Source organism: Bacillus rossius, chromosome 11 (assembly GCF_032445375.1).
Source record: "Bacillus rossius redtenbacheri isolate Brsri chromosome 11, Brsri_v3, whole genome shotgun sequence".
In the NCBI taxonomy this organism is placed as follows: domain Eukaryota; kingdom Metazoa; phylum Arthropoda; class Insecta; order Phasmatodea; family Bacillidae; genus Bacillus; species Bacillus rossius.
The window spans coordinates 3,140,644-3,164,648 of record NC_086338.1 but is presented as its reverse complement, the minus strand read 5'-3'; the positions used below and the strand labels follow the sequence as shown (position 1 = coordinate 3,164,648).

Here is a 24,005-nt window from a genome sequence, read left to right as displayed (position 1 = left end):
GCGAGAATATAGCGTGAAAAAAATAACAGGTAGACGTATACAACGGTACTGAGAATGCTGTACATATTATTTTTACAGGAAACCTTTAAGGCAAGTTTTAATTAGGAATGATTATGCAAGTCTGGAAAAAAGATATTAATAAAAATTTGAATTATGATTCTAACGTCAAATTTAAGTATTGTGTGAGGCTTATTCTTATCAAATATTTATTGGTTGTGGTCTAAAAATCAGGGGTGCGAAGCTTACGAGAAATTCTAAAGGAGTCCCACTTTTCTGTTAAAAAAATTAATCAGAACTTTTAAATAGATTTTTGTACTTCTGGACATGTTTTACAATCATTCTTTAAGAGGGTGTTGTATTACAAGTCATGACTCATGAGGTTTGGTTACATTTTACAAATAGTGATTTGCGATGAGCAGGCTTACGTCGTTTTCCAAATGGAGAAAAGATAATGACAACCCAGATGACCCAGAACCACCCCAAAAAATGTCTAAAGTTTTTTCTGACGAGTAGCATTCTTCCAAGAAAACAGTAACTGAAGGCAGCGGGTTTTGTAATGTAGATAGGTAACTTAATTCACATTTGACTTTTTTTTAATGTCCTATTAAAAAGTTTTACTTATTAAAAAGTTTTACTTATTAAAAATGTTAGGTTATGTCTACCACAAAAATATGTTATGTGGCCTTATGCTGAATGTTCGTCATCTTTATAATATTATATTTTTTAAATGAAGTTTAGTGTACACTGAAAAAGGAAGATAGTATTTTTGAAATTTAGATGGAACTTCTTCATGAATTAAAAGTATATATATTTAAAGAAATTAAATGCTAAATGATTTTCTCTAAACTGTTTTCTTTCCTTCATTATTTATTGCATAAACTTTACTTATAAAATGTTTTGCAATGTTTTAATAAAGCTAAGCTATATAATGTTTTAATTTTATTACATATGGCTGAAGAACCTTTCTTTCTCACCATTCAGTTAAAGACCAAAATGCTGGTGGTCGGTTCATTTTAATTCAAAACAATTATTTCTGTATGAGGTTCGGTTCGGTTCGGTTCGGCTCGGCTCGGCTCGAAATTTTTTTGCTATGGTTCGATTCAGTTCGGTTTGGTTCGAAACCAGAGAACTGAGGTTCGTCCAGCTCTAGAAAATTGTATACCTAAACTGTATTATAAAGGTAACGGAAATAGCACAAACATAAGCTAAACTACGCTGCATTTTGTCAATTAGCATAACTACTCGATCATTTCCAACTTTCAATAATATAACATTGCAGAAAAAAATTAACTTTTTTTTAAACGGTGTCTGTTATACAAACTTATTTTATTGAAAACATAGGAAGGATTAATTTAACAGAGAATTAGACAGATGCAAACTTACTTGTGTGGTTTTTGAGGTTACCTATTTGTCTCTATTTTATATCAGGTGTACCTATACACTATGCACTTATTTTATAATTTTATAAATATACATGTGATTTTTTTAATACATAGGCCTATGTAATTTTTTAAAATAAATGTGTGATTTTTTTTAATAACATGTGGTGACGTTAAGTGTGGGACTGAGATTCGATGACAAACACTGAGGATTCGAACAAGGATTCGGATTCGACCAAAATGTGGATTCGTCCCATCCCTACTAAATAATAACATGTTTACTTTGGTGGGCCGAAAAAAACCCATCATGAATGTAATGGCTACCGATTGCAGCAAGCGCTCTATCTCTCTCTCTCTCTCTCTGTGTGTGTGTGTGTGTGTGTGTGTGTGTGTTTGTGTGGTTTTTTTCCCCACTAAACTGTGGCCAACATATAGATGGTGCATAAGAGAATGGTTAAAGTTAAAATTCTTGGAATCTCAGTCATGTGCTTTAACTATCTTTAAATATAATATGTACATATACATAGATAATATATGTACACATGCACAGGTAATATATGTACATATGCATAGATAATTCCAACTAGATTTCAGTTACTGAAAGTACTCATTTTACAGGATGTGGCAGATAAAGCGTCATCAACCAAGAAGAAAGTTCGGTTCAGCAAAGTCACAGTGGCCAAGAAGAAGGCAGTTCCACCCAAGACTGGGAAAGGCTTGCGGTCGCACGTTGAAATTGAATACGAACATGAGCTGGAACCAAAAACACGGCAGTTGGACACGTTCTAGAGCGCACGTTAATTGTTGCTGCTCCGAGTGTACGCTTCTTCAGGTTTTATTTTGTGAAACTGGTGAACTGATGCTAATGAAATGTGGAATATTCAGTTTGGAATTTCATACACATCATTTTACAATTGGCATAGAATCAACTCTGTTTTCACTTTTAACTATAATAAAAAACTGATTAAATTATGATCGTAATCATTTTTGAAATTTAAGTGAAATCCTATGTTTTTTATTGTATTCACATTTTTAGGAATCAAGTTTAATGTAGTGACTGGACACACATTTTTCTTTCCAAATCCAGTGAGCTACAAAAAAAAAGTCAGGCCAGTATGAATGTAATTCTGTGAAAATTATCATACAGTGATGGTTAGGTGAAGTTGTAAGTAAAATATTATTTTTCCTTCATTAGTACCAAAGGAAACTCACAGAAAGAAAACACATTTTTGTCTGGGTGATGAGTTTTGCTGTTTGGAGAATGTCTTCAGGCGGTGAGATACATTGGGAAACTGTGATTTGGCACCTAAATATAATTTCAGATGGTTTCAGACTTGTGCAACAAATTTCTGCAAAAATTATTGTAGTACCATCAGATTTTTAGATACACTTAAGAATAAGAATATACAATTTTTAGTTACTTCTTGCTGCTTAGTGAATTTGGTCTTCAGGCATGACACAGTTCAGTGCATAATAAATTCAACAATGAAAATTTACACTGGAAAAGCTTGCAAGTGTTTATTGTAGTATTTCTGTCAATTTCTCCCCCATCCAAGAGTCAAACACCATATTAGTGCATTATAATGAAATAAACATGTTTAGCTTGCAACTGAAAAATTGTTTAGTGTCTGTTTAGCCACCACAGTTCACTATCAACAAATAAGTGTGCGAAATACATAGTTAAAACTCATCGAAATCCATGAGTTTGTGTTCTTGTGAAATGGATCTCTCCTGAATGATTTTTTTAACCAGGAGGACCACCCAACTGGGAAAATCGGGAAACCTTGAATTAATTGGGAATTGTTTGGTTGCTGGGGAAACATTGAAAAACCCATGAAGTTGTGAAAGCCATAGGTATTATTTGTTGTTGTAGCAAGTTGAAACGAGCTTAGTTAAAAAACTACTCGCTTGCTATGCATATGAACTGCGACACTTTGTCATTTTTGAGTGCTGTTCACTGCTTAGATGAAAAACTACGCACCATGCCTACAACCTGTGTCACTTACACCATTTTGAAGCACTGTTTATTAAAAGTTCTGTAGTGGATGTGAGGAATGCGACACATGTTAAGATAAACCCATGGGTTGCCAATGATTAGCTCTAGGGAAAGGAAGTCACTACTCATTTTCTTTTTACTTTTACATGTGAAGATTTTCACAGAATGTAATAATAAACAGAAGCCACGACTGAATACTACTATGTATCTTGATTTTTTACATGAACCTTCTATTGCAAAATAAAACCAAAAAATTATGTTGGACATGAAAGAAAGTAGACTAGCAGTTGGTGCCATAATTATTATTTTTTTTCATTTCATTAAGTGTTTGAATAATACATTTTTTAAAGGGCTATGTACTTACTTTAAGAAAAGAGCAGAAAACCAGTTTATTAAGATTTTACCATAACAGTTAGTTTTTAGATACATTTGCTCTACAGCCGGTATTAAAGTGATCTTTAGTGAATAGTAAAAAAATAGAATGACCTAGTAGGAAGGTACTTATTGGAACATATTTGATATCAAAGGGTTAATTGGGTTTCAGCTAAGTTACATACATTTTTATTAACGTAGTAACATTTTATTAAATTTTTTAGAACCTTAAACCCAGTTGACTAACCTGCTTTGAATTATTTACTTCAACATGGCATTATGACTCATTATTGTTTCTCAACATTAGAAGTTAAAGAAATTGTGTGTACCAGCTGAGAGAAAAGTTACGTTAATGTTGTATTTATGAAATAAAGTAACTATGGATGTGAGGATACAGTCTTTTCCCTGGAAGTACAGAAATATAACTCAGGTTAGTACAATGTTACAGATAAATTGATTGCGATTGTGATTCAACTTTAAAATAATTTAAAGTTGAATGTATGTATATTAGTGCAAAGCTAGTTGAGTAAACATTGTGAGTTTACTGGCTGAAAATTAATGGCAATTGTGGCAAGAATCACTGGTTTTTTGTGGATCTATTTTACATTGAAATTATGGACAGTTCTTGTGACCTACCATTCTAAATACAGTAGAACCTCATTTTTACATGACTTGATGTAGGCTTTTGGACATACGCCATTGCAGACCTGCCAACTCTCACGATTTTGGTGTGAGGCTCACGATTTTAAGGTCCATCTCACGCCTTCACGCCCTCACGCCAAAATAGTGTTTCCTCACGATTTTTTGGGGCCCCAAGATTTTGTTTGTAAAAGTTACAAAACAAGTTTTACGAAAGCTTACAGTAACGAGTTTCCATCAATACTCGAGTCACGTAAAGGAAGCAATTTTGTGTTTTGTAGCGTGTGCCGTGCTGATTTTTCTATCTCGCATAGTGGAAGAGGAGACATTGTGAAACATGTTGCTACAAAAAAACACAACTAACACGTGAAGTGTATTGCTTCCAATAAAAAAATTAATTTTGCTGTGAACAGTGATAATAGTGTTACACGAGCAGAATGTTATTTTACATCTTTTTTAGTTGCGGCCCTGCATGATCACTACACGACAGCGCTAAATTATGTTCAACTAAATTAAATCTGCAACCTATAATTTGTTGAAATAAATTTTGAAGCAGAGACCATGTAACATATGTACAGGTATGTCACTTAAATTTAAAGATTCTCATTTGTTGTTTTTTATATCTAACCTGTATTTATGGGCCTGACAATTTTTATCGAGGACCTCATGATTTTTTAAATTTGAATGTTGGCAGGTCTGCCATTGCTTAGCACATGTATGTCTGCAGAAGAAAACTACAAAAAAACACACAAATGACAAAAAACACAAATTAAGCAAAAATTGCTGTTGTCAGAATTTAACGCCACACAATATTCCACAACAGGAATATGGTCAACAAGAAAAAAACAAAGAAAAATGGACTAACAGAACGAAAAAACCCCCACAAATGATGACAGCACAAAAATTCCGAATCCAAAAAAATTCAACACAACAGTTGAAACGAGACAAAAAACACAGCAAAACGAAACAAACACAATAGTTTTCCAAAAAAAAAAAAAAAAAGAGAAACTAAAATACCCCCACAAATGATGACAGCACAAAAAATATTGAACCCAAAAAATCCAGCACAGCAGTCAAAATGAGACAAAAACACGACCAAACGAAAAGACGAAACAAGCACAACAGTTTTCTAAAACAGAAACAAGCGACGTTTCGGAAACTGCTATCTGCTCCCGTCCTCAGGCAGAGACGCACATGGTACGGAAACACAGGTGCGACTGAGAAGGGGCTGGAAAAATGAGGGTATTTATCAGAAAATGGACTACATCTTGCTCAGCCAATGGCAGACAAGCTGACTCCTCATTGGCTGTGCACCATGGAGTTAAAGCGGATTGGTTATTGTAGGTTGAGTATTGGCTATTGTTTTTTGCTGCAGGGATGTTTCTCTCTTAATCAAAGGGATCCATATATTTTTTAATTCAATGCTCTGCTGGCTGAAAATATTTTTATTGGATTGCTAATAATGAAAGCTGATTCTTTGATTTTCCTTTTTATTTTATCGGGTTCCTGTATGAGTGGTGTGGAGTCTTCCCAGAGAATTTTGTGGCTATTTTCCCATGTATGATCAGCAAGTCTGGATTTTAGGGTTTCACCCTTCTTGCAGTTGTTTTTGTGTTCTTTGATTCGGGTGGATAGAGCTCTGCCAGTTTCACCTATGTACACGTGGCCACATTCACAGGGGATCTGATACACACAGTTGTGGGTTTGTAATTTTTCTGTGGCTGGTTTCACCTTTGTAACAATGCTTTTAATAGTAGATTTAGAACGGAAAGCTGTTTTGAGTCCATATTTGTTTCCCAGGCGTCTTATTTTTTCTGAAAGCCCATGAACATACGGAATGACTAGAGTTCCTGCTGGTTTATCGGTTTCTGTGGGTTTGAGTGTTTTGTTGGATTTCATATGCTGTTTGATGGTGTTATCAGGGTAACCATTGGCTATGAGTTCCTTTTTTATATGATTGTGTTCAACCGCAATAGATTTCTCATCAGAACAAATAATCTCAGCAAGGTCGGTTAGTGTGTGAATTATGCCAGTTTTTGTTGTTTTGGGATGGTTGGATGCAAAGTTAAGGTATTGGCCTGTGTGCGTAGGTTTTCTGTATACTTTGGTTTCCAGACTGTTGTTTTTTCTGCTGACTAGTACGTCCAGGAAAGGAATGCTACCATTGGTTTCTTTTTCATAGGTGAACTTTATTGATGGCCTCAGAAAGTTAAGGTGGTTCACAAATTCCTCCAAAGTTTCAAGTCCATGTTGCCAGACAGTGAAGGTGTCGTCTGTTTTTTGTCTCGTTTCAACTGTTGTGTTGAATTTTTTTGGGTTCGGAATTTTTGTGCTGTCATCATTTGTGGGGGTTTTTTCGTTCTGTTAGTCCATTTTTCTTTGTTTTTTCCTTGTTTGTTGACCATATTCCTGTTGTGGAATATTGTGTGGCGTTAAATCCTGACAACAGCAATTTTTGCTTAATTTGTGTTTTTTGTCATTTGTGTGTTTTTTTGTAGTTTACTTCTGCAGACATACATGTGCTGAGCAATGGCGTATGTCCAAAAGCCTACATCAAGTCATGCACTCCCATTGCACAAATCTTTCAAAGATAATCTCATTTTTACATATTTCAAGTGACCAGGAAAAAAATATGTAAAAACCGGGAAAATGCAAAATGAGGGAAATGTTAAAATTTTTTTTAATATCTCACTATATATGGGAAACAATAAGAAAATATATACCACACTAATTAATATGTCAGAGACGGTTACGTTTTTATATATTAACTAGAACTTCACTATCTCACATAATTAAAATTATAAATATATCCAATATCTCCGTTCTTCATTTTTGCCGAAAGTTAAACATGAAATTTGCTGTTGTGTAAGAGATGAGAATGTTGAAGCATCTTGATATAGCCACTTGGTGCTGAAATTTTGTAACGCAATTGATTTTTGAACATTTTATTTAATTATGTGTTAAGTTTTATTAATTTCAGATATTTTGAGAAATAATACTATAAAACGATAGCTACCACCATCAATATAATTGTTTACATTTAGGAATAGAAGTTAAATTGCCATTGCATTGTTTGGATATTCATTGCAGCCATTTGACTTTTCAGAATGTTTCTAATGTGTTAAAATGAACATCGCCGAATATGAATGAAGACGCCATATTTATAGGAAACTTGTACGTTGCTTAAAACGTATTTTAATAATGGAACAGTAATCCGCTCTTTTGTGTAGTATTTGAAATGCGAGTTTTCACCTTTATTTTCATGCATAATACATTTAAGATTAAAGGGGAACGCTAAGAAAAGTACTTATTAATTTTCATGTTTAAGCCACCATACGTTTGGTTCATGGCCGTATGGTGTACAATAGCACGTGGCACAAAACAAAAGTAACTTGTTTACAATGGCAAATGAAGCTGTGGTGACCATACACTCATGCAGTAACGCTTAATAATTAAACTTCACGCTATTTATTTTGAGAATTTTATGTTTTCTCTAAATTTTCCAATGGTTTGCCACGAAATACAGCACTAATTCTACGTAAACAGTGGGAAATGCTTATGCACAAGGCGGGAAAAGAATGCATTATTAGTATGTATAGGGAAATTGACAGTGCATGTAAAAAAATATGTTAATCGCGGGAATTCGTATATCGCGGGTACGTAAAAATGAGGTTCTACTGTATGATATGATTCCTTGTATGTGGTTCTTCCTTAAAGCCTGTGAACTGATGGTTCCAATTCCAAGTAGAAAAAGTGGATTCAAAGAGGCGACATGCCAATCCCTACTCTTGATAGGTGCTGAAGGTAATATGCAACAGCTGAACATCCACTTCAAATACAATCTAATATTCTTTATTTCGAAACATAAATATTTGAAATCTAATAGAATACTAATAAGTCCAAATAAATTATTTGTTTCTGTATTTGAAATTTAAAATATTTGCACTTTTAGGATTCATATGTAATCTTCAAAACATTCTTTTTTATTGAAGGCAGGGGCGCAACAACTAAATTTCCAAAGGGGGGGCAATATACCCTTTAAAAAGAATCATCGATCCCCCCTATTGAAGCGGGGGGTCCGGGGGTCCTCCCCCGGGAAAATTTGTATTTCAAGGTGAAAAATGGTGCTATTTAAGCAGTTTTATTATCTAAAAATTGATTACACAGAACTTTCTTTGCCCCCGTTTGCCCCCACTTCAAGGTTTCAGAGGGGGGGCAAAATACACTTGCTCCCCCTGTTGTTGCGCCCCTGATTGAAGGTACTAATTTTAAGGAATGCAGGAATGTTCCTAATGGTTTAAATGGTGCCTGCTCATTAATTAGACTCCATAGTATTTTGCATGATATGGTATGCACAAAAATATTGCTCAGATTGTTTACAGACCTGAAATACCCAGCTTTTTCAGAAAATTGGGGATTTTTATATTCAGAATTTTTTAATTTATTTTCACAACCTCAGTTTTACAACTAATAGTTCACAACAATTAATTATTGTCCATGTACAAAATAATCACATCATCACCTAAATCTAAAACAGCACATTTAAACAAATTTACACTTATTAACAATTCTTGAAAAAAATTAATCACAGATAAATATGTAGGTATGTGCTTAAAGTACCTAGTTGACAAATCTCAGTTACTTTACTAAACACTTTTAACTAGGAACAAAGTTATCTCAATATAAAGTACCTCACTTTAAGCTTTAAGGGGTATCTAATTATAAGATACCTACAAGATGTTTTCTATTTAGTTACAGTTCATTATAAAATACTTTTTACTAAAATTTTTTTTTTTCACTTATGTTACAATGTCACTACCTACATTTATAATGGAAGGCACTATATGGGCATTACATGATTGCCCCTAAATAAAAATGATATGTATACAGTTGGCTAGTTACATGAGAAATGTCTTTGTATTTTAAAGTTATGTAAATTCAAGGTAAGAAGTCAAGGAACAGGGGCTTGTTAGAAAATGCAGGAAAAAATTAGTTTTTATTTTGTTTTGTATTGTGGGGAATGAACATACCGTATATGATAGATATTTTTTCAACTTTGTGTTATAGATAACTGCTTACATAAATTGTTGGTGGAAGCTTGAACTTTAAAGTTTTACAAATATGTTTATGGGCATATATGAATGTTTTTTTTTATGGAAGCAGAGCTGAATTTTTACTCACAGGAAACGAATGCTAATATATGCTGTTAACTCTTGTGACATGTCAAGTAAAAATGGGTGATAAATGAACACTGAAACCAAATGAGGAAAAAAAGAAGGGGGGGGGGGGGGTGATCAAGTATTTGTAAGACTAAAAATCCCTGCCTTGTGTGTGCTTCACAAACCTTAATTGGATTGCTCATTCAGGAATTGGAGTTGCATTGAAAAAAAAACTTGGGCTCAAACTAGAGTAAAATGAATGATTATACATTTTGAGGCTATAAATTTTAAATTTCAATGAAATCTTGAAGCCAAGAGTTTTTTTCCCCCGAAGAAACACACACAAAAAAAATTACGTTTTCCAACATTTTGTAGCCACATGGTTTTTTGCACTAGTAGTCTCAGTTAAACTGAAGTACATAAAGTAAAGTTACAGAACTGTGTACAAACATACTGCAGTGCACATTTACTTGGGTGTGCACATAGGTACATAGTTGTTGAACCTTGTCAGACATCTGCCTTGTACATCTCTTGCTGTAGCAGCCAATCACGGCGCTCTACCATGTGCTGTTTCCAGTAGTCTGTAAATGCAAAAGAAAAGCAGAATATCAAAATTGTGAGATTTGAAATTTTTTATTCCTTTTAAAACCACTGAATGATTTATTTCTAGATTAGTCATTATAGGTTATTTATGGATACAAAAGTAGGGAGAAAATGTTTGCTTCCTTAGAGTGTGTGACCATATAGGTCATCAAGTGGCTTAGGACGCACATTCTAGAGACCTCTGGTTCTATTTTTGCTTTGACTTTCCTGGTTAACATCACGCCATCCAAATAGAGCAGGACTGTGCAAAGTTTCGACTAATCGGTTCAATCGAAGCTATTTTTAATATTCAGTTTGGATTTGCCAGGAATTTTAGCTATTGGTTTCATTTTAAGCTTCGGTTGCGATGCAAAGCTTCGTGAGTGATGTGAAGCTTTGCATTGTTTGCAGAGTTAAAGCATCAGAAGCCTAAGCTTTGATCATGAAAGTATTTAGTTTTATTTTGTGTTGTATATGTTTTGCTTGAATAAAGTTGGTTATACTTAAAAAATCAAAAGACGGTGCTCCGTTTGCTTTTATGCATGGTTATTGTGTAATTTTATTGAATGTTATATATTGGGCACAATTGGTTAATCAATCGGTGCAAACATTACAGACATTTAGCCTTTTATTTTTACTTCAATCCTGTTTTTTATAAAAGGAGCATAATACAGCTTTGCCAAGAACAAAATTCACAATTCATTTCGATTTTGCGAATATTTTAAACATTTGATTTCATATTTTCTTTGCATGTAAAAAACTAGTGCTCGCACAGGCCTAATATAGAGATGGTTCCTTGCTGTAGGCCATTGGAGGTTTATTCTACGTTATTCATCGCCTGGATGGTTCTGTTACTCTCTAATGACTTAGTTGGAAACAAGACAGGGTTCCCACCAACTTGTTTCAGTAAATTTCCCTGAGTTTTCCCTGTTTTCCCTGGCCTATAATATATTTTCCCTGTGCTAAATTAAAAAAAAATAATGCAATAAACTAATCACAATAAGAACAATTTTACATAATATACAGGCATACCTATGCTACTAACATAAGGGTATTATCAGCTATTCTATTACCTGCTAAATTGCTGTGAACATTTAGACATACATAGGCCTAATGTTATACCACTTCTGCTGCATAGGAAAAAATGTTTAGGTATCTTGCATATTCAATGTACATTCACAAAATATTACAAATATGTACTGGTTATTCTTTAAGCCCATTACATATTTTTCTTAATTTTTTTAATTTTCATCTCTAAATGCTCTTTTTGTTTCTCTATTTCCAGTTTTTTATTTAGCAGCTCTTGAATTCCTACAGTCTTGCGTTTTCTTTCTTTCTTACAATATCTGTCCAACTTCTTGTCCTCTTCTTCATTTTGACGTTTTTGCTCCAGGGCACCTTTGTACCTTGAAGCTGCTCCTCTGGCATATTTTATCATTTCCTGATATACTTGAATACAATTTTCACCACCAGCATTACTAACTCCATCCCAAACTCGTCGCAGGCCAATCAAAGATTCCTCATGGAGATTTTCAACAAGCATCTCCTTATTGATGGAGAATCCAGATTTCACAAAAGCATTACCATGTAAGAGAATATAATTTTCACTACAAGCCATATATCTTTAAACTGTTCTTCTCCACTCAACATATCTGCAAAAAAAAGTGTCCAATCTGTTATTGTGTACATGAAATGATGCAAGTTTGTCAGAATTTATATTAGTAACAAATTTGGTAAACTGAACACTAGCTCTATCAGATTGAAGAGCAGTTAGGTGCTTGGCAGACATAAGAATTTGCAAACTCAAACATGTATCCATGCTTGTCCTACACTCTTCCTGTTTGCCCAACAATTTTCTAGGGTCCAAACAAGAAGCAGCTTTAACCATTTTGTATTTTATTGGGCTACGTTCAACAAGTTCCTTGGTAATCTGAACCATGCATGTTTAGCATTCTGTTAGGAACCTTTGTTTCTGAAGTTCTTTTACATCAACCACACCTAACTCATGCTTTGCAGCAAATCCAATTTTCAACTTTGAGAGTGGAGTCCCAGACTTACATCGTCCAAATTAATACTAATAAGCTGATATGCAGTTGTCTTGGCTTTCAAATTTCCATCTTAATGAAACGTCCCAGCAACTCTTAGCAAGTCCTCCAATTCCTTATGCAGAAATGGTAACATTGGTTTCGATGTTTGGAACTTCTTTAAAAATGGTTTAAGTGAAGAAGCCATTGTCAGGAAAAAAAACTCAGCTTAGCTAGCAACAAAGGATCCCTCAAACAATCCTTCACTTTCTCAACAAAATATGTAGCAGGTAATTTACTGGTCTTAAAAAAAATTTTCAAGTGAGGAAAAATTTGTATTGCTCTCTCACACACTGGGACATTTTCCAACCACCGACAATCACAAAATTTGTTCGGAAGAACACTGCAACTTGTAACTTGTCTGAAGTCTGATCGTCGAGCAGGTGAGTCTTTGAACACAGAATATATGGCCCTTAAAAATTGAACAACATCCCACCCGGTCTTTCTAAAAACCCATTTGAAAGGCACCATGAACAACATGGAGAACAAAAGATCCCAGGTCTAATATATCTGGATCTTCTTCGCACACCTTAGTTTTTGCATTCAATTTTTTCATGAACAACCAACTGACATTCGGCCCATCCATGGATACTTGTATAATTTTGGATAGTTACACATCCTTTAGTCCCTGTTGAAACCCTTCTAAGAGATCATCAGCTGTAGAATGGCCTAAAAATGAAGAATTCCAGTACCTGGTCATTACTTGATTTTTATTGACGTCCCATATACGTACAGCTATGTCCATTTATTGTACCTTTGATACGCTATTGAAGGATTCATCAAAGCACGCAACAATGTATTTTCTGGATCTGATTTCATCTGTAAGTTTGTGGAAAAAAATTTGGGGCAAGTAACTAAGTATGCAGTCTTGGTACTACTAAGCTACATTTCTTGTGCAATGGAACTATATGGAAACATTTTAGCAAACTAATTGCTTATTCCTTGTTGGCTATTAAAACTGTCTTTTTTCATAACAACATGTAATGCCCACAATATTTCTGCCTTTCTGACATTACTGTCTCCCTGAAAATGTATTTTATTTACCATGCCTGAAGATGCCTCTTTGAGAGCACTGAATGATGATGATGATGATGATCCAGTTAACAATGAACAGGATGCTGGTGTGCTGGATGCTAATTCAGAATTTGGTGCTATGGAAACACTTGAAATAATTGATCCCTTCGTTTCTTGGTGATTTAAAGGCTTTGTTAAGTATGCTGACATAGATGCAGAAATACTGCTTGCAGTAACCAATTGTTTGTGAAATTTCCCTTCTTGATGGCTCTTCACAGGCTGCCTACCCATACTACTCAAAGAAAATACCTCACGAAATACACTTTGCACTATTGTCATCACCCTCCACACGACGTAACCACTTTTTCCAGTCAGGAAACAGTGATCCATCTAGCCAAACAGGATTGAATTTAGACATCGTGAATGTCACACAATTATCCACTCAGACTATCAAGAATAGGCCTAGGCCTAATGTAGAGTAGCAAAACACATTCGATACTGAATTGCTTAGTCTCACAAGTTTCACCGTGTTTTCGTTGCACAATTAAGGAAACTGAGCTAGCACACAACCGTGAACGTAACTTATATTTCTAATGAGAAAATAATAAGAGGACCGCCGTTGATTTCTTCTGGGGAAAAAAAACACTTCTCACAATTGACTAAAAAATTTCAAATATATTTCACTGCTTCTGTAGAACTCTTGACTCAGAATAACACAATGTGTAACTATTTTAGCGGTATTTTTGTTGTGTTTGATAGGCAAAAATCTCGTCATGAAACCATAATACTACCAACAACACAAATTACAGTGATACAAAAACACCACCACAGCTACAGCACTTTTGAAAAAATACATATAAATAAATGAAAATATGTTCACTAAACAATCTTCAAAAAGTTTCCAGCGTACTGGATACTTCAAAGTTATGACACAAATGGTCAAACGTATACGAACTACGGTGCCGCCGTTTTCTACAACTGGCTTGGCGCAGCTCGGCACGGTCCAGGGCCGCCTAGCATGAAATTCGGCACGTCACAGCTGTATGGTGAACCAAATTTTCCCGGACTCGTGGCTTATCTATTACTTTGATTTAAATGTACGACCCGCACCCCAACTTTCCGATTTTGTTTTTAAGAAAAAATGTGCTTGTGATACATGTATTAATCAATATATATAAATATATATACACACACTGTGATTGCCGCACAACAAATTTCCCTGAGCTTTCCCTGTGTTTTTGACCCATTTCAATTTCCCTGAATTTTCCCTGTTTTCCCTATCGTTGGGAACCCTGCAAGATGCTAGCCTGAATTATAAAAAAAATTAACCAACATTATGATATTTCTTATAATTTGTCACCCAAGTACCTGTAGTTCTATATCCACTTTAATCTTGGAGATTAATAACCTTGTGATGAAAATTTCTTAACCTTTAACCTTCGTAAATAAAACTTGCTCATACACACTTCTTAGTTGTAAACCTGTGTAAGTTACGATATGGTAGCAATGAAAGTTCAAACAGTGAACTGTTACCAAGAATAAAACTAGGAAAATTCATGGTGTTTTAGTCAAGAAGACAGAAGTTTATTGTTATTACATTTGGTAAGAGATAATGAGTTTCTTTGATTATCTACTAGCTTGAAATGTGCGTGGTAATTTTTCAATGCTAGTTGGTATGGCAACAACATTTTCTATTTTGATTTCCCACAACTCTGGTACACATGAATTACTTAACAAGTGTCATGTAAATGCATCTCTTTAATTTTCAACATAATTGCTCAGCGGATGCTGTTTTGTCGGCCGTTTGAGAACCATGGGGGGGGGGAAGGTTTAGTAGTCAGCTCATTTGTCTTTAACCTAACTTCGTACAGATTCTGATTCCTGGAGGGATACAGCCAGAATTGTTCAAGATCGGGAAACAGCATGGGCGCTACTGTGGGCCAATGGTTTTTTTAGGAGTGTTCCTGTTTCCCTCAACATATTCCATCCCTGCTTCAGCTCACCATTTTGGAAGTGAAATTTTTTACAGCCGGTAGAGTAATATCAGAATCACTGGGTAACGAAAGTGTGTTGGTAATATAATTAATGTGTGTGATGTATGTAATGAATATTGCTTGATGGTGCTTGGTTTAAAAACAAAATAGTTTTGAATTGAAACATATTTACAGCTGGTTACAGATGGCAGCAGTAGTACATGTTTAATATATTTTCCAATACTTTTGTAAAGTTTACATTCTGTCTTACTTTCACAACTCTAAACTCTATACTTTGAAGTTGTATAGACATTTCCAATATTGTTTCTTATCATAATTCATAAGCCCATTTATTCATTCTTATCTTAGATTCCATTGAAGACATGGACAGACACTAGTAAATAAAAGGAGACCTAAGATGCACATAAAGTTCTGCCATTCCCGATTACACCCGAACAATTCACTTTCGGCCAACCTCGGGAATTGTTTTATTTTTGCGCAGGAAAAATGAATTCTAATATTAAAAGTGGTCGGTTAGGTTAGCTACATTAAAACACTTTAAAACACAATGGATGGTTAGTTAGGTTAGTATAGCTACATTAAAATAAACAGAGAAATATAAATATGTATATATAAATAAACCCGAGGTTGGCCGAAGGTGAATTGTTTGGGTGTAATCGGGCAGGGACAGAACTTTATGTGCATCTTAGGCTTCCCAGTAAATAAAGGTCTCAATATTTTCAACACATGATTACGCATGTTTCAAATTTTGAGTACCTTAAAAAATTTCTTCTTTTTCTTAACTGCAAATTTTCACATATAATGTGTGTTGCAGCCATACACCCATGTTTTTTCACCCTGATAATCCTCTAGTGACTGATGTTGACAAATCATCACACCTTTATACATAGGGGCTGGAAAAATTAGCATCTATTTTTACCAAAATGATGAGCATCTATTATTTTATAAATTAGCATCTATTATCATGAAATTAACATTTTAAATGCAACTTATTTAAAAATTAATAGTATTTACATTCAAAATGTTTATTAACTAAATATTCACATACACAAATGGCTACAAATAACCCTCTAGTTCAGTTTTGTAAAAAGCAACACTATTTTTTTCTTCCTAAATTAAAACCACTGAAAAATTAATTAATTAAGAGCCGCACGAAATATCGTGCGACTGGGTTGGGGTCGGCGCCGAGTTAATTAAAAGGTTTCCGAAAACTTACACTGTTGCTGAAATGTTGAAGAGATGCTAGAGCTGATGACCCGACGTTCGCGGAGCGTCCGACCCCTTCGAACCCCGAGCGGTAACTGAGCGCGAGACCCCCCTGCGGCCTCGCGCCTAACCACGTGAAACGCGGGAAAACCGACCCGGCCAGTTTTGGACTAAATGACAAGTTACAAAATATATGCTTATAAAACCATTAAACATAATTTCCCTTACATGAATCCTCTTTTAAATTGTTATTAATTTAGTTATTTTAATTTGACAAATAATTATATATAATTAGTTAGGCGCATTGCCACACCCGGCCAGGCGCTGACGTCGCTTAGGTGTTCGTCGCGGCGCACTTTCACACACTCACGCTTGGGCGTGTTCGATGCACTTAGGGGCAAGTGTTGTTGTGACATAACGACCTTTGCGGACCAGAGGGAGCACCGGCGGTTGGCGTCAGAATAATACAATATTAAAAGTAAAATATTTCAAGAAAAATAATTAAATGTTAAGCAATTTACAACTAATTAATTAATTGTATCCAAAATTAATGCTTGATACTTAAATAATATGAAAATTAAAAAAAAAAAAATTTATTTTGCCAAACGGAAATTAACCTCAGTAAACAAAATTAGCTATTTAAAATAGCACTAAGACTTATTAAAGAAAATTTGTTAGGACTTCTGAGGGAAAATACTAAGTTTATCAGGAATAGTTGTGCAATATACGAAGTTAATCAAAGTTAAATTTAAATTAGGAATTATACAAACTTTAACAGAAATCAATGATGATAAGAATTTTGTATACAACTAACCTATTTCTAGAGTTATTTTAAAAGCAGCGAATTTTCATCTAGCTAATCGTCTATTAATTTTTTTTTTTACGAGTATTAAATTCACATTCTTCAAACTTGATCCATAGATATTCCTTTGAATTCGGTGTAGGACTTTAATTAATAAACTATATTATCACATTAAAACAACAGCTCTTTTCAGCCATCTAAATTCAATATATGTTCCAAAACCTAATGTTCTTAATTTTTTTTTTTAATTGTTTGTGTGGTTAACGGCTTTTGCCCACAACCAGAACTATATTATTTAAATCTTTATCATATCGTAGCAATCAAATCACTCAATGTAAATTAACACCCATGCCTTACCCGGGACTCGAACCCAGAACCCCTTGCACCGTAAGCCGGTGTGCATCCGACTACACTACGGAGGTCGGCTTCAACGTTCTTTTTCCCTGCTCTAACATTTAATTACAAAAAGTATTTAACATACAAGTTTCCTCAGAGATTTTATGCACAAGCATACAGTAATGCTGTAATTTATTATAAAAGAGTATAACTGGTGTTATCAAAAAAATATTACACTTATTAAATTGTCTATTGACAAAATACAGTACAATTTCATTACACCACAAATATAATTTTAGTGCTTATCTTACTTCAAAAATTGGTAGTGTAATATGCTAATAAACGTTAAGTTGCAGGTTTAATTCATAGAATAATTCACAAATCAACAACTGGTTTAGTTGGGTTGGGTTACATTTTGACGTTATCTCAGGCTGCATGTAACTTGGCTGAATCTCAGAGGCACGGCAATATCACAAAGTATGGTACCTAACAAAAACTATTGTCGAGAATAATAACCAGAAACTCGCCACATGAGTCAAGGGTAAAATTTGGGGAAACACCAAGTAACTGTAGTATTCCTGTGGTTTACTTCACACTCTTGCTAAAGCAAAATGAAGAAAGTGCAGTCTTATTAGCATTTTTCTCTGTGGACGAGAAAGTCAGCGGAAAAAATGGTGGATGATTTGTGTTTGTATTAACTTAATTGTTGGTAAGTCAAGTGGCACATGTCCTAGACAAACAGAAAGTGTGAATATAGGGTGAGTCGAGTAAATTAAAGTATACACAAAGGGTTGTTTCTTTCCAAGTGTTACGAAGATACATTTTGTACAATGATTTTCAAAACTATCAAATTATGTGTAGCAGTAATATTTGATTAAATATATTTTTACAAGTTATTTATATCTGAAACTAATTTAGTTGAAAAAAGCATTTATTTTAAAAATGTACTAAAATAGCATTATGTTTGAAATTAACAAAAAAAAAGTATTTTAGTGGAAATTAGCAACAGAAAAACTGCATCTAAAGCAAGATACTAATGTTTTGGGCCCATACTTATACAGTTTACCAGGCTGGATTGTTATTATTTGCTGGTGGACAGCTTCGTGACCTACCAATCAGATCTTGCAGCTTCCCTCCTTCCCCGCCGTACTCCTGGGGCAGCAACTGTGGATCTGAGATCCCCTTCAGGTAGTCGGAGCCTGTGTAGAATATCTGCACCTGGGCGACATGCAAACATGGCAGTTGTTGATACACTGGATATCATTCTCAAAAAAAAAAAAAAAAATGGACACACGTACTAATCTACAGATGTTAGAAGTTATACTAACTTGGGGGTTAATATTAAACTAACTTAAATTTTGCCTTTAAATAATTAATAGAAATAAAATGATAAAATTACTGGAGTGATATAAATATGGTTGGTAAGTATAAAATCAATCAAGTTAAAAATTTTAAGTAGGTACCTAACTAAATAGGTACTCGGTACTCAATAATGTAAACATGTGAATTTAGTAAAATAATTCAGATGAATTTTGTTTAGTGAAAAAAATCAATCAGCATGCTGAATTTTTATTATAATTTATTAATTTTAATTATTTATTAAATAATAATGCAATAATTTATAATGCAAGTAAATTATAAACATGGGAACATAACTTCTTTTATATAAATACACATGAAAATACATAGAAAAAGTTTATAAACACAATTTCTCGAACTAATATTCACGATAAATTATATGGAACGTATTAATTATAAATAACTAAAATATATGTTTTAAAGCATATATAGATTATTTGTGTATGTTCGTTCCTGTCAATTTTTTGTTGCATGCTGTGCATACCTTGTAAAAATTCATTCTCATCTTTTTTTCATAACATCCATAAAGAACTATAACTTCAAAAAGTTAATTTGAATTGTTGTTAGAAAGTGATAGCTGAAAAAGCATCACCCTGAAAGTTTATACCTTTGGGCCAACTGAAATCCAAGACGCTTCCATCCGTGGTACCTAACTAAGATTTTGCTTATCCGAGGTAGCCACGGTCTACATTAACTCTGTTAATTAAGTGATCACTTCTTAGGTCCTCAAGCACATGTTTCTACAGTCTTTGCTATTAGTGGCACTTTAGGTCAGGTCGGATGTTACAAAACCTCGGTTAATGGAAGCTTGGTTGATCGAGACTATGCTGTATATGGCGTCAATATCGTGGCCAAGAATTTGTTTTAATTTCTACGTATTTCACAAGTGTTTACTTAGAATTCTGATTGTCTGATTGTAATGTTGTTGGCTGCTTACTCTGTTCCTCAGTTTCTCAGACATGAACCGCTTGAAGACGCTGAGCACAACACCAACGTGGAGTGGCGCATTTATGAACACCAGACTCTTGATGCGCACGGGGTAGCAGTTCTAGAGAAAAAAAGCACGTATTTTGCAGAATTTGTGTGGGGATAATAGGTTTTAACAGTCATAACAATGGCAAATAGGCCTTCGCTAAGGCAGAGATAGCACATCAAGATGTTATCAAGGACCATATGCTGTCAACTGATAGCATTATCACAGTAGCGGGCCCTTCGAGAGAAACAAAGGGTTCGGGGGAAAGTAATTAGGTTCGAGCTGCCTCCCCTTTATTTACGTACAAATTTTCTAACCTCCAATTTAAAAAAAAACTTAAATGCTAAACATTAACTTGACCATAAAGGTTATCTATGCATATTGCATTACTTACAACTTGGGACAAGATTACATGGTGAATTGCGATAAAACATAAATATCACCAAAAAGCATGTCAAAACACCACATAACACCTAAATGCAAGTTGACGTCGACCGCGGCTGTGCCCTCCGTAAGCCCGATGTGCCTCATGGTTACGATGGTTAACACTACAAAATAGTCATGAGCATGGTTATGGGCAGTATACAACATGTACTTAATTACTAAGAACGGGACTTTGACTACTGCCCAGGACTTAAAATGATGTCAACAACAATAATCAGAAAAAGCTTGGGAGAGAAATTTGTCTTTGGTAGAATTTAAGTTATAGGTTTTTTGTGACATCTTGCAGCATTCGCGCTTTATAAATGACTGTGATTTTCTTGTATGTTGAATCATAGTGTTCCTTGTGTAGCTTATAACCCCTGCTTGACATCAAATTCATGTAATTGTCAATGTTCATAAACAAAAATTGTGTGATTCTTTGCAAGAAACAAATGGTATATTAGTAGGCTGACAATGGTAGAAAAGTATCGTTAGAAAAGTAACATGATAGGTACTTACAGTACCAAGGGCTCATCTTCAGTAACAATGTCCCAAATTGAACACGGATCGCTGATTGGTGTATGTGACTCTCTAGCATCATGTTTGGTGTAGATAGTAGTCCAATTACATTGGTCAACTTGAACATTTTGTCCCAATCTGTTTCCTTTGGTAGCATACAAGAAGAACACTCGTGATATTTGCAGTTTTCGGTTACTGCTTCAAAAGTGATACTGAACAGAAAGGAATGGGTGATGTGATATGAAGCCAAGAAGAACAAAATTAAATTCTAATTTGTGCATGCTTAATTCATTAAACAAGAAACAATAAACTCAATATTTAATGGCTCTGGTGACTACTCAACAAAACAGTAGATACGGACATGGCAATTGTTGATAGGGTGTTTTCCGTGCAACCACATGGCGTCATTCACGTTAGGACAAGGATGTGGACCACCCAGAGGTTCGGGCTGATGGATGTCCACCGAGTACCTGCCAGGAGTGCACGGCCTTCTTGATGATGCTCGGGGTGAGCTGGCGCGCGTGGCCCAGGGACACCCCGGCCAGGTCGCACACGGCCACCACGCCGTACACGGACACCAGCTCGTCCTCCTCCAGCAGCGCATCCACCACGGCATGGCCCGCCTTGAAGACGTCGTCGAGCTCCTGGGCCTTCGGGTCGTGCGCCGCGGCGCGGATCAGGACGCTGAGGTGGCCCTCGGCGCAGTGGCGTCGCAGCGGCAGGAACACCCTGCGGCCCAAGGGCGTGACCTGTCCAGCTATAACCAGAGGGCCGGGGCAATTTTTTCGAGAATCTAACCTCTTTCATGGAGAAGGAGGGTCCATGGTACAATACGATAATGTTTGTGAGGATTATTTACAAATTTACACAAACCCCCTCCCCTCTTGCCCTACTTCGGGATACTATGTGTGTGGCCCATACATTAAATTAAAAATTGACATATAGTTTCTCGCGTGAGGCAGTGTCTACACAGTAATGGGGCTGACACTAAAAGGAAACAGCTTTCCTACTCGAAGAAAAGAACAGTCTTTATGGTGAGGTGAGATGGGGTATGGAGCAGTAATGGGATGAATTGGTTGGGGTAAATTGAAGTTCCCCAAGAAAGTACAAAGGCCGATGAGGAATTAAATAACTAAACATTTGAAGTAAATATTTTTTTTTGGGATTTTTTTCTGAATTTAATGGTCAAAAATTAAAGAAATTTAAGTTTTATGGTCAAGGTCAAGGCCATGATCTGGGCGGCTTAGGGCGGTTTGCTTTTGGAGTCTTAATTCAATTTTAGACATTTTCATTTTTTATAAGGCAAATGTATTTTGAAGCATTTCGAATTTCAAATTTTTTATTTTTAAGGGAATAAAATAGGAAATATTTTCTAAATACGTGAGATTTCCATAAAAATTGGGAAATTCTCAGAAACTTTTAGGAATTTTAAATTAATTTTGAGGAATTTGGAGTCAAAGATGGCTGCCATAAGGTCAGAGATCGGTCGGTCATTGACCCCATCCACCTGGAACCTGACGCCGCACCGGCTATCATATACTACTTCAGACACTATTTTCTCTTGATTTATTTTTTATGTATTCTTTAATTGGTATAGTAGCTGTAATGAGATTAATAAATACCCTGTTTGTAATTTGTTATTTAAAACCCTACTGTTTTTTTATGTATTATAATTGAAGTGCCTCTATATACAATAATGAACTGTTCAAGACTGTTCTACAAAGCCAGTACAAGTTTCATTAAGTTTGTTTCAAAATAGCGATACGCATTGTGATATAATACGATAAGCGATAATCAGAGTGATATAATGTGATAAGCTTAAGCCAACCTGTGTTTTGACACATATGCGAGCGTTGCGCAGACGTTCGCCGTTGTATTCAAAGAATGTTGCATGCGACAGACAGGCAGTTCATTAACTTTTTAACAAAGAACCAGTTAAATAAATGGAGTTTACAAACATTTGTAATTTAACAAAGCTCTGGTTGTACAAACAAACAAAATGTGATACCTATTAAATTGTAAAGCCGTGCAGTGCCGTACTTTCCCAGGAGTAGTTCGTGGGATGTTCGGGAACTTGCCGATTATTTCTTCGTATCCTTTAGCTCGATATTTCACTAATACCATTATATCTCATTGATAGTTCAAATTCTATTGATAATATTAGTAGTAAAATATTTGTTTTTCGCTCCCTAGTCACTGCATTGCAAAACATTATTGATATGTGGCATATTAGCTTTCGGTATACGGCAATTGGTGGGATTAATTTCGTGAATGGAACGGAAGTTTAATGGAACGGAAATGTGTAACCACGGTGCTACCATCTGTAGCGAATGGAACGAACATTATTTCATAGAGAAAAAGGGAAATGTTATAGTATTAACTGCAGTGAATTCAAACAAGATGGGCATTATTGAAGTTATACTTCTAATGCGACTGGGGAGGGGGAATAGAAAGAGACAGAGCGAGAGTGAATGCGTGGCACTCGAACGCGTTATTGTAAGGAACTAAGTAGAGAGTCAGAAAAAAATAAAGAACCTGACCATGAACCTGCCAGTTTGTAGTGTCGCCATATTTGTTTCAATTTTCAATACCCTTTTTGTATATTACAATTTAAATTGCAGAAAACAATCATGTTTCATAGACACATAAATAGTGAGTGTGTGTCATTTCTCTATGACCACGAGGTCTCGCCGCGTCAATTTTCTCCTTGGGGCAAACCCGTCCGCTTAATTAAATAAACAGCTTTTATCGTTGAATGATTTCATGATTTATTTCATTAAAATCTGCTCTCATAAAAAAGTTAGTTTTATAGACATTCATTAGGTCTCTCTCTCTCTCTCTCTCTCTCTCTCTCTCTCTCTGAAAATCAATCTATGAATCGTTACAAATTTATTTCCTTTATTTTTTTTAGTTTGATTTGATACAATATGATTTCACTAAAAATCAATTTCTACCCCTTCCTATTTTCATTTCCACATTACGAAGTTTCACTTCTTCCGCTCGGAGGGACTCCAAGCACTATTTTTGCATGCAATTAAAAACAATTTTTTAATGATGCCAAAGAAGAATAACTTCTCACGCGCGTACCTAAGTACACGCACCCATTTTTTTCTTCATAAAATTCCTTGTCGAAAATCAGGTGCAATGCCAGGGTATGGTATTTTTTTC

General features: G+C 35.1%; 2 protein-coding genes across 7 annotated transcripts in view; one reads left to right on the top strand and one right to left on the bottom strand.

Moving 5' to 3' along the window:
- Positions 1 to 2,351, top strand: part of LOC134536569 (protein MAK16 homolog) — a 32,535-nt gene extending 30,184 nt beyond the window's left edge. For both annotated transcript variants that reach the window (XM_063376322.1, XM_063376321.1), the window contains exon 9: positions 1,998 to 2,351. In XM_063376322.1, the coding sequence (XP_063232392.1) occupies positions 1,998 to 2,168 (171 nt within the window). In that variant the 3' untranslated portion in view covers positions 2,169 to 2,351. The remainder of the gene's footprint in view (positions 1 to 1,997) is intronic.
- A 6,452-nt stretch (positions 2,352 to 8,803) lies between these two features.
- The window catches only part of LOC134536567 (retinol-binding protein pinta-like), a 45,166-nt gene continuing 29,964 nt past the window's right edge, over positions 8,804 to 24,005 (bottom strand). For all 5 annotated transcript variants that reach the window (XM_063376318.1, XM_063376317.1, XM_063376320.1 and 2 more), the window contains 4 exons: positions 21,308 to 21,566; positions 19,860 to 19,970; positions 18,676 to 18,781; positions 8,804 to 10,126 (listed from right to left, as the gene is read on the bottom strand). In XM_063376318.1, coding sequence (XP_063232388.1) covers positions 10,053 to 10,126; positions 18,676 to 18,781; positions 19,860 to 19,970; positions 21,308 to 21,566 — 550 coding nt within the window. In that variant the 3' untranslated portion in view covers positions 8,804 to 10,052. The remainder of the gene's footprint in view (positions 10,127 to 18,675; positions 18,782 to 19,859; positions 19,971 to 21,307; positions 21,567 to 24,005) is intronic.